The sequence below is a fragment of the Boleophthalmus pectinirostris genome, unplaced genomic scaffold (assembly GCF_026225935.1).
Source record: "Boleophthalmus pectinirostris isolate CB_2022bp ecotype Guang Dong unplaced genomic scaffold, ASM2622593v1 HiC_scaffold_9, whole genome shotgun sequence".
Classification (NCBI taxonomy): Eukaryota; Metazoa; Chordata; class Actinopteri; order Gobiiformes; family Gobiidae; genus Boleophthalmus; species Boleophthalmus pectinirostris.
The window spans coordinates 37,746,514-37,758,010 of record NW_026571541.1 but is presented as its reverse complement, the minus strand read 5'-3'; the positions used below and the strand labels follow the sequence as shown (position 1 = coordinate 37,758,010).

The following is an 11,497-nucleotide window of genomic DNA, read 5'->3' as shown; positions in this document are numbered from 1 at the left end:
GGCGATGGAGTGGGGGAGGGGGTGGGTGTGAAGTGCTTTCTGCTACGTCAAACGTGTCATAGGTGTATCTGCTGCGTCATTGTTGTAGCAGCTTTAATTCGTTGTCACGTGGGAGGTTGGCAGAAATACACTGCAATTTGTAAAAAAAAACGCTGAATCAATCTAAAAAAACACTTGAGCAACAAATACAAGGCCCACACATCATTCTTAGAAGGTAGAAAGCTCTGAAAAGTTGATTTTGCATGAGATGGGCCCTTTAAGCAAAGAGACTTGTAATTCGATAAATTGTGATGGTCCACGATATTATTGTGAGAACTTTGACGATACAATATCACGATATTTTTGTTATTGTTACATCCCTGGTCATTTTGCAGCACTACAAAACAAAACAAAACATAGACTACAACTCAAGACAAGAGAACAGCAAGTTTGTGCTTACAATTTCAATTTACGACTCACTGTACACAGGGTTCTCACTCTTTCACTGACAAAATTTCAAAACTTTTCCATGAAAGTGAAAGTGAGATATAATTTTTTTTTTTTTTTTTTTTTGAAAATTATGCACTCATTAAGACAACAGTTTTGGTTAAAGCCATTTTTATGTAAAAATCTGTTTTAACGACCTCTCTTCTTCTTTTACAGTACGAACTCGTGGAGATGAAGGTAAAACACAAACACACACAGATACACACACACACACACACACACACACACACACAGATACACACACACACACACACACAGATACACACACACACACACACACACACACACACACACACACACACACACAGATACACACACAGATACACACACACACACAGATACACACACACACACACACACATGCGCCGTCTGTATAATATTTGTGGTACTTTCAGGATTACCGTGGTAACCGTGTGGCTCAGTGGTTGGAGCAAAGTTCATCTGGGAGGATCCTACAATTGACCTTTGACCTTGACCCTCATGCCGTAGAGGGAACCTACTCTGTGTCTGTGAAGGTGAAAGGTCAGAGGCACCCCGTCACTCACACATTCGTGGTGGAGAAGTACGGTGAGGATACTACGAATAATACTGCCAATACTACTACTGCTACTGTTATTAGTACTACTGCTCCTAATACTGATACTACTACTACTCCTACACTACTACTACTACTAATACTACAACTACTAGAGGTGGGACTTGCAAGTTGTGACTTAGACTCGAGTCAGACTTGAGTCACTATTTTTAGGACTTGACACTTGACTTGATAAAATGGACTAGGACTTGTGACTCGACTTGGACTTGAGGCCTGTGACTTGAGAAGCACTTTTAAATCTAAATTCTTTCTGATCTGACCGTAATGATTCACACTAAGATCTTAATTAATTTATCTAACTCTTATATAAATACTCATATATAAATATACTATAATTAATACTAATAAAAATAGTAGTAATAATACTATATAATAATTATAATAAATAATAAGAAATTATTAATGATAATACTACTAGTAGTAGTAATAATAATAGTAGTACAACTTATCTTAAAAGTCATATAAATTGCAAAAATCTAAGCTATATTTGGTACTACTACTACTACTATTACTGCTACACTACTACTACTACTACTACTACGCTACTACTACTGATACTACTACTACTTTCTATCTTTAACATGTTCTTTCTTTGCCACATTAGTTTTCCCCAAACCTGCAATGGTCAAACACAAACACAACACCAATAAACACAGATATTCACAGATATTTTCAGCAGATTTGTGCTGTTAAACAAGAAAACCCTCTTAAATATCAAGACAGTCACAAGCTAACGTTAGCGTTAGCATTAGCATTAGCGTTAGCATTAGCGTTAGCATTAGTGTTAGCATTAGCGTTAGCATTAGCATTAGCGTTAGCGTTAGCGTTAACCAGCAGTTTTTCAGTAAACCTTTTACACACCGGGCCTGAAGTGCCGCAATGTAGGACAAATGTAACTGCTGATTAATGCTTTTCTGTGGGAAAATATCTGTGTAAATATTTGGTGTATTCTCCAGCAGCTTCATAAATCTGCCCCATCACCAAATCTTCATCCAACAATTCTAACATGAAGAATTTATCCACGACGATCAAGGTAAGAAAGACAAAAACATAAAGGAGAACAATGACAATTAGTGAACTACTGAACAAAACTAACGTTATGGTCACGAATAAAACAGAAGGAACTTGTTCACTCAGACTGATTCTACAATTAAAATAAAAAATCGATTTCATGAGTTAGATGTTAACATAGATATATAGATTTGTGCAGTTTAAATGTGAATGCTACAGATGTTCACAGATTATGTCTTGCATTTAAACTGCACAAATCTGTCTATGTTAATAGCAACTAGCCTGATTCATCTGCCAGTGCCGGTTTCACTTTGTGGAAACCGTGTGACCCATTACGATTCGTTTGCCGGACAGTAGGTGGGTACTTTTTTAATTTCACCAATTGCTGCTATTTGGTTATGATGTAACCAAATGTTGTTACCATGATGTGTATGTAATGCACCAAATCCCGTAGGAAGAAGGACAATAACGTCTTTCCCCTTGATAAAATTCACCAAATATTCTCTTTGTTCTGCCTTTAAATCCTCAATCTGGGGAATCGTTGCCAACACAGAATGTCTGTCTTCATCTACATCCATCTCGACGCTTTATTTACTGTTGTGTTGTTACACAAAAGGGACACAGACAGACGCCACGAGTTTGATGTCATGGCTTCACAGCTCACAGCTGATTGACCGGTGCGCGGTCTGCAACTTCCCAGGCTCTTGCAAACCGTCTAGTGCAGGGGTTTCCAACCTGCAGCTCAGGAGCTACCAGTAGCTCTCCACCCCCTTCCAAGTAGCTCGCTAAAGGATTTCTGAATTATACATATTGTGATGAATAACTCAGATTTGATCAACTACCATTGTTAATGTATTATTTTGATGCCTAACTTTGTGCACTAAAATGTATATGTTTTATAGGTACAGTATCTAACTCTTCCCCATCTAAGGCTTTCCTGTGCTCAGTTTCTTGACAGATAAAATCAGTAGCTCATTGGCATTTTCTTTTTGTGAAGGTAGCTCACCAGAATAAAAAGGTTGGAGACCCCTGGTCTAGTGTATTCTGATTCCTGACCTAGTCGCTGGAGAGAAATCAAATTAAGTGGAGGCACTAGGTGGCACCAGCCTGGCTAAATATCAACATCATGAAAATGATTTTTTATTTTAATTATAGAATCAATCTGACTGAACAAGTTACTGATTGGTGAATTACTTATTACTGTTGTTTTATTCATGACCATAACATTAGATTTGTTCAGTGTGTGACTGTTGTGTGGTCGTTGTTTCCTTTAAGCTTTTGTCGTTCTTCCCTTGATAGTTGCGGATAAATTGATGATGAATGAATGGGGAATGTTTATCCTTTGTGGACCTTGTTTAATGAAGATTTGGTGATGGGGCAGATTTATGAAGCTGCTGGAGAATACGATACACATTTACACAGATATTTTGCCACAGAAATACATTACCCGGGAGTTACATTTATCTGACATAGTGACACTTCCAGCTGTTGTGTAAAGAGTCTGTTAGTCACTCCTAAACGGGACGCTCTTTAAATGACTTTAGTATTTAATTTAATTAATTAATTTATTTAATTTTTTTTGCATTTTCACACGATCTTAAAGCTTTCTCGACTGTGTTTGTTAATGTGTATATTGTGTTCCCATGGTGACAGCTGAAAATTCCACTAGAGAGATGTACAACACCCCCAGTGTGATTGACTTTTCACTTTTTTTTCTAGTTCTGCCAAAGTTTTCTGTTGAAGTGGAGGCTCCAGATGAAGTCAGCATCGCTCTGGAAGAACTCTCCTTTAAAGTGTGTACAAAGTGAGTCAGATGCCCTCCCTGTGCCTCAGATGCCCTCCCAGATGTTGTTGTGGTTGGATAATACAGTTGTACATGATTGTTTTCAGATACACGTTTGGTCAGTCGGTGCCAGGGCAGGTGGAGGTCAGTGTGTGCAGAGACTTTGAACCACAGAGATACAGCCCAAGTCCAAAAGTAAACACCCCTGTGTGCCACAAAGAAGTACAGGAGGTATATAATAGTACTGCAACTACTACTACTACTACTACTACTACTGCTGTTATTACTACTACTGCAGTGAAAGTATTTGAATTTGTAGGTGCCCAAAGATGGCTGCGCGTCCTTCTCCATTCCAACATCTCAGTTTAAAAACATCTCTCGGATGGAAGCTGCATACAGCATAAACGCCATGATGATCGAAGAGGGAACAGGTACCTCAAACTACCATTACTACTTATTATTACTATAATTTATTGTTTATTTGAACAGGGACAGATCCACAGACACAGATGAACACTGCAGGGATTTGTTTACAGCCAAGTACAGTGCAGTGCAGTGCAGTGCAGTGCAGTGCAGTACAGTACAGTACAGTTGTAACAAACAGGCTGGTGGTTTGTTACCCAGAACTACACTAAGCACCTTCACCCTTCACTAGGACACTTTAAAACACTCTTTCACTCATTTGGTAGCACACAGCACTTTTAACATATTTGGACATGACAAAAAAAAATTGCACACAATTGGTTTAAATTTATTTATTGTCTTTCATTTTTACCACTTTTTAATCCTGAGGCACAGTAGCACTTTAACTGGAAGCTGCTTGTCCCTGGAGGGAAAGGAGACAATTAACCAATTTCATTTAAAATTTTATTAGTGCAATATATGGTGCAGTATCTGTTTTTGAAATGTTTTAAGTGTTGATGTGTTTAGTAGTGTATTTTATTGTGTTTTAATTAATGGTGTGGATCTGCTTTTACTTACCTTGCTTTTTATCTTCTGGCCAGGTCCTAAAAGAGTCCCCCAAGCATGAGCTCCCTCTTTTAAGGTTCCGGGCTGAACCATGTGTATTATTTTGTACAGGGTATTTAGGTTAGGTGTTTTATTGGTTTATGGGTTTTAAAATTTAATTGGTGTATGGTTTTAGGGTTTTTATGTATATAGTTGGTGGTTTTAATAGTTATTTGGGTTTTGGGTTGTTTTATGGAGGTTTACGTTAAGATTTTAAATTAATGATAATTTTACCATCTCTATTTTAGCTATAGTAGTTTTATCCAATCAGTAGGACCAGCATAAAGGCGCCTCAAAACATCAGTCTGTGTTCTGCTGCTGGAGAGGAAACTGCTGCCTGCCTCCATTTTGCACCCTGCAATTTTTTGCACTTGCACTTTTTGTAATTATTGGAAAACAAAAAGTAAACCGTGGACCACTGCTTCCTGTCTGTGTCTGGATTTACTGGAGTACAGTATAGTACAGTATAGTACAGTATAGTACAGTGTAGTACAGTGTAGTACAGTGCAGTGTAGTACAGTGTAGTACAGTGTAGTACAGTACAGTACAGTGTAGTACAGTGCAGTGCAGTAGAGCCACAGTGTCACAGTGGTGAGACGCACACAGAGGATCACAGCTGCAGGGTTCGTGTCAGACCAGATCGCTGTGAGGGGAGCAATTCTTAGTCCAGTTATTTAAACTGTGGTTTGAACCTAAACCTGATCCTTTTCCTCAGACCTGAAGCAGTCTGTGACGCAGAAGATCAAGATCTCCTATGAAATTGGAAAAGTGGAGTTTGTGAATCCTCCCAAAAGATACAAGCGTGGTGAAGTACTGGAGCTGCAGGTACTTTTACTCACTCAAACTGACGTTATTATTGTGTCTCTGGGAGTATTATGCAAAATATTTTTTTGAGCTTTCAAACATTTTATGACATTGGTCCTTCATCAAAAACATGCCTGAAGAGGTTTTTTAGTGATCTCTGCCAGGACGGTTTGAATAGGGCACTGGAGAGATCACTAAATTACTCAAACATGCATGGATGACTCTAAACCCTCTTCAGGTATGTTTTTGAGTTGATTTTGCTTAATACAAATGGATGGATTCTCCAAAGTGCAGATGTGAGTGAACAGCTGGTTTAAATGTGTTTCTGTGCAGGTGAAGGTGGTGCATTATAATAACACACCGGTCTCCCACACTGAGGTCCATCTGATCACAGAAGATCGATACGATGAGCTCCAAAAGCTGAAGACTGACCAGGACGGACACGTTACCTTCAGCTTCAACACCAGCTCCTACTCAGACTCTGTCGGTCTGAAGGTGGGTCCAGAGGAAGTCCTGGTTTAGTCCTGGTTTAGTCCTGGTTTAGTCCTGGTTTAGACCTGGTTTAGTCCTGGTTTAGTCCTGGTTTAGTCCTGGTTTAGTCCTGGTCAGAGTCTAGTCAGGACTTGGATGGGAGATCGCTGGGAATACAGGTGCCACAGGTGCAAACTGCTGTTGTGTCTTCAGGCAAGACACTTGACCCACATTACCTAGTATGAATGTGGTGTGTGTGAGTGTTGGTGGTGGGAGGGGGCCGATGGTGCAGATTGGCAGCCTCTCTTCTGTCCGTCTGCCTCAGGGCAGCTGTGGTTACCATAGTTACTTGACTCCATTGAGTGTGGAGTGAATGAAGAATGCACAAAATCACAAAGTAACTTTAGTGTCTGGGAAAAGCAGACCTGCAGTCACCAGGTCATATGGAGCGAGTCCTGAGCTTCAGATGCAGCGGTGAAAGTGGATTTGTATTTGTCGTTCTGTAAAATGATCTACTGAGACCTTTCTCAACACTTTTATAGCGGCTCCTGTGTGTTATTGTGTTATTTTGTGGGACACTTATTTTGTATTGATACTTTGCAGTGGCATCATGTTGGGGGTGTTCTGCCTGTGCACCTATGGTAGATTGTTCAGCAGTTACCATGGTGACCCAGTGCACACATTAGCAATAACAACCAAAAAGGATTTTAAGAAAAAAATACAACATGGATTTAAACTAGTGTAACCAGACTTCCTCATTTACCCGGGACAGTCCTGTGTCCAGCAGATTTATACAAAACCAGTGATTTGTCCAGTTTTATGCAAGAAATGTTCCAGGTGTATTTTGGACCAATCTGATCCCTGCCAACAGTAAAGAAAGGCATAAATTGTCATTTGTTTAGGTAAAATACAGAAAAGCTGCTTAAAAATGACCAAAACTAAATCTGACTATACTGACTCACGTTAGTGTCGAGTGCAGAACAATTTTGCTTAATTACGCACTTGATTCACAATTGTATTATTTCCAACCACCACGAACCAAGAATGTTCCAGTTTTTTATTTTGAAAATCTGGTCCCACTACTTTAAACAGCACATTTTCAGGAGCCTGTGATCAGTCTGTGTGTTCGTGGTCCTGTTTAGTATTATACTTTTAAAACATACAGTTAAAAGCATAAAGTGAAAGTGAACAAAGTTTGGGCGATTGTGAGTAAAAACACTGATAAACTCTGCTTTAAACCACTCAAAAACCCCTGTGTCTCTCCTCCACAGGCCAGTATGTATGAACATGACAGGCACAGTCACTTGGAGCCTCACTTCATCACTGCGTCTCTGCGGCTGCAGGAGATCAAACGCGTCCTCCTCCACACCAGGACCACCAGTTCTCTGGAGGTCAAGGGGGAGGACCGGACCCTGGCGTGCGGGGACAAAGAGAGCTTCACTGTGGGCTACTCCATCGTGGGCGAGGGCCAAGGGATCATCAACCTCATCTACCTGGTGAGTTTGTGACCCTCACGCCTCACTGGGTCACAGTAACACGACACACAAGTGAGATGTGTTCCTGAAGTACACCACGGTCAGTGAGAGGATTTATTATGTCAGGTAAAAGAAGATTTGAGGAATTCTGAGATCTGTGGTTGGACCACAGAGTCGGATGGATTTACGTCACAGCTAAAATGAACAGGGAGAACTGTCTTTTTGTCATTTTATATTTTATAAGTCCCTCCTTGAACCGTCACCTTATCGTGGTGGAGGGGTTTGAGTGCCCGAATGATCCCGGGAGCTATGTTGTCGGGGGCTTCATGCCCCTGGTAGGGTCACCCAAGGCAAACAGGTCCTGGGGGGGACGGGTCAGACAAAGAATGGTTCAGAAGCCCCACGTAATGAGTGAGATATGGAGCCCAGTTACGTTGCCCGGAATGGCGTTACCGGGGCCCCATCCTGGAATGTCACCTCACTGGGGGGAAAGGAGCTTGTGCGGGAGGTTGAGCATTACCGACTAGATATAGTCGGCCTCACCTCCATGCATGTTTGGACTCTGGATCCCAACTCTTTGAGAGGGGCTGGACTCTGTATTTCTCTGGCGTTGGCCGCGGGGAGCGGCGGTGAGCAGGTGTGGGCTCATTGCCTCACAGCTCAGCCGCTGCGTGTTGGAGTTCACCCCAGTAAACGAGAGGTTGCGTCCCTGTGTCTTCGGTCGGGAACAGGTCTCTCACTGTGGTGTCGGCCTACGGGCCGAACAGCAGTGCAGAGTACCCGGCCTTCTTGGAGCCCCTGGGAGGGGTACTAGACAGTGCACCGACCGGGGACTTCGTTGTTCTACTGGGGGACTTCAACGCCCACGTGGGCAACGACAGTGACACTTGGAGAGGGGTGATTAGGAGGAACGGCCTCCCTGATCTGAACCCGAGCGGTGTTCTGTTATTGGACTTCTGTGCTAGTCACAGTTTGTCCATAACGAACACCCTGTTCAAGCACAATGGTGTCCATCAGTGCATGTGGCACCAGGGCACCCTAGGCCGGAGCTCTGGCTGCGTGTCTTGGACACTCGGGTGAAGAGAGGGGCTGAGCTGTCAACTGATCACCACCTGGTTGTGAGTTGGGTTCTCTGGCGGAGGAGGAAGCCGGAAAGACCTGGCAGACCCAAGCATGTAGTGAGGATCTGTTGGGAACTTTGTCAGAGGGACTTTCAACTCGCACCTCCGGGAGAGCTTATCACAGATTTTGGGGGAGGCTGGAGACATGGAGTCCGAGTGGGCATTTTTCTCGGCCTCTATTGTTGTAGCTGTGGCTGTAAGGTCTGTGGTGCCAGTCGCGACGGCAATCTCCGAACCCAGTCGTGGACACTGGAAGTAAGGGATGTTGTCAGGATGAAGAAGGAGTCCTATCGGGCCTTGTTGGCTCGTGAGACTCCTGAGGCAGCTGATGGGCGCGCTGCAGCCCGTGCAGTTGCTGAGGCAAAAACTCTCGGTGGTGGTCCCTCTGCATAAGAAGGGGGACCGAAGGGTGTGTTCCAACTATTTTATTTGATATATTTATTTATTTATTTATTTATTTAATAGGGACAGTGCATATTAATGAACATCTACAACATTGCAGTGTAAATATACCAGATTATGGCAAGAATGCTAATTTCCATCTGTAGTCCCTAGGCAGGTAACACCACAAACTTAACAGAAAAAACAAAAACAAGTAACAGATATACACTAAAAGTGTCCACAAATCTGGTTTTCCTTTAGCCACTGTTTCAAGTAGGACCTGAAAGTGGCAAGTGTTGGAGTTTCTCTTATTGATAGTAGCAGACTGTTCCAACATGTTGTGCCTCTGACTGAGAGCACACATTGTCCGAATGTGGAGCGTCTGTGTGGGACCTCGCAGTTCCCCCGGGCTGTGGCCCTAGTTCCCATTCTACTGACGGTCTTTACTTTAATAAAATCCTGTAACGGAGGAGGGGCAAGTCCATGCAAAACTTTATAGATAAAACATTCATATTTAAAACCAATAAAATTATTAAAATTAAGAAGATTATACTTATCTAAAATAGTGCAATGGTGAAATGAGAATGGTTTCTTGTCCAGTATTTTTATGGATTTTTAAAAAAGTGATTCAATGGGTTTGAGTGACTGAAGCTTCTTTTACAGTTTTGGCATTTGTAAAAATCACAGCATCATCAGCATACAGCTGGACATTGACATCTGGACATATTTTAGGAAGATCATTGATGTATAAACTAAATAAAATAGGTCCTAAAATGCTACCTTAGGGGAACCTGTTGGACAGTGAAGGTAGGGCGATTTAAAACCAGAGAGGGAAACACATTGTTGTCTGTGAGACAAATAAGATTCAAACCACAGCGCCTCTTTAGACAAACTAAAATGGGATAATTTAGATAAAAGAATCTGGTGATTTACAGTGTCAAAAGCCTTCTTGAGGTCTAAAAAGTACTGCACCCACATATGCGTGTTTGTCAAGAAAACTTTTGACATTTTCAACAAAAAAACAATTAGCAGACTCTGTGGAATGGTGGCTACGAAAACCAAACTGCATTGGGTGTAAAGGTGTAGTGCTTGTGGTGAGATGTTCATTTAATTGTTCGGCCACCCACCTCTCAGCAATTTTGGAGAGTGTTCGCACTGCCGGAAGACAAGTCAGACCTGTTCCCGGTGCATGTTGGACTCCACCGGGGCTGCCCTTTCTCACTGGTTCTGTTCATTGTATTTATGGACAGAATTTCTAGGTGCAGTCAGGGGCCGGAGGGGGTCCAGTTTGCTGTTCGCAGATGATGTTGTCCTGTTGGCTTCATCAAGCCAGGACCTGCAGCACTGGGGCGGTTTGCAGTCAAGTGTGAAGCGGCTGGGATGATCAGCTCCTCCGAATTCGAGGCCATGGTTCTCGACAGGAAAAAGGCGTCTTGCCCTCTCCGAGTGGGTGGAGAGTCCCTGCCTCAAGTGGAGGAGTTCAAGTATCTCGGGGTCTTGTTCACGAGTGAGGGGAGGACGGAGCGTGAGACTGACAGGTGGATCGGTGCAGTGTTGGCAGTGATGCAGTCTGGATCAGACTTGGGTTGAAGAAAGGCGAAGCTCTCAATTTACCGGTCAGTCTTTGTTCCTACTCTCACCTCTGGTCATGAGCTCTGGGTAATGACCGAAAGGACGAGATCACCGATACAAGTGGCCTAAATTAGTTTCCTCCGCAGGGTGTCTAGGTGCTCCCTTAGAGATAGAGTGAGGAGCTCAGTCACACAGGAGGAGCTCGAAGTAGAGCCGCTGCTCCTTCACTTCGAGAGGAGCCAGTTGAGGTGGCTGGGGCATCTGTTCCGGATGCCTCCTGGGCGCCTCCCTCGGAAGGTGTTCCGGGTATGTTCCACCGGGAGGAGGCCCCGAAGAAGACCCAGGACCCACTGGAGGGACTATGTCTCTTGGCTGGCCTGGGAACGCCTCGGGGTCCCCCCGGAGGAGCTGGAGAACGTGTCTGAGGTGAAGGAAGTCTGGGAGTCCCTGCTTAGACTGATGCCCCCACGATCTGGCCCCAGATAAGCGGAAGAAAATGGATGGATTGATATGTTAAGTTGTGTACGTGTAGAGAAAGTCCATCCATCCAGTTTCTTCCTCTTATCTGGGGCCGGGTCATGTGGCAGCAGTCCAAGCAGGGACTCCCAGACTTCCCTCACCCTGGACACTTCCTCCAGCTCCTCTGGGGGGACCCCAAGGTGTTCCCAGGCCAGCCGAGAGACATAGTCCCTCCAGCGTGTCCTGGGTCTTCCCCGGGGCTTCCTCCCGGTGGGACATGCCCAGAACACCTCCCTAGGGAGGCGCCCAGGAGGCATCCGGAACAGATGCC

General features: G+C 43.5%; 1 protein-coding gene across 2 annotated transcripts in view; it reads left to right on the top strand.

Annotated features, from left to right (window-relative positions):
* Positions 1 to 11,497, top strand: part of LOC110168235 (alpha-2-macroglobulin-like) — a 72,373-nt gene that overhangs the window by 9,207 nt on the left and 51,669 nt on the right. The window contains exons 1-8 of one of the 2 annotated variants that reach the window (XM_055166878.1): positions 631 to 663; positions 882 to 1,053; positions 3,812 to 3,896; positions 3,983 to 4,106; positions 4,195 to 4,306; positions 5,599 to 5,708; positions 6,021 to 6,182; positions 7,430 to 7,654. The exons of the other annotated variant lie outside the window; for it this stretch is intronic. Of the exons in view, the coding sequence (XP_055022853.1) occupies positions 658 to 663; positions 882 to 1,053; positions 3,812 to 3,896; positions 3,983 to 4,106; positions 4,195 to 4,306; positions 5,599 to 5,708; positions 6,021 to 6,182; positions 7,430 to 7,654 (996 nt within the window). The 5' untranslated portion in view covers positions 631 to 657. Of the gene's footprint in view, positions 1 to 630; positions 664 to 881; positions 1,054 to 3,811; positions 3,897 to 3,982; positions 4,107 to 4,194; positions 4,307 to 5,598; positions 5,709 to 6,020; positions 6,183 to 7,429; positions 7,655 to 11,497 lie in introns of those variants that run through there. 2 annotated transcript variants of the gene reach the window in all.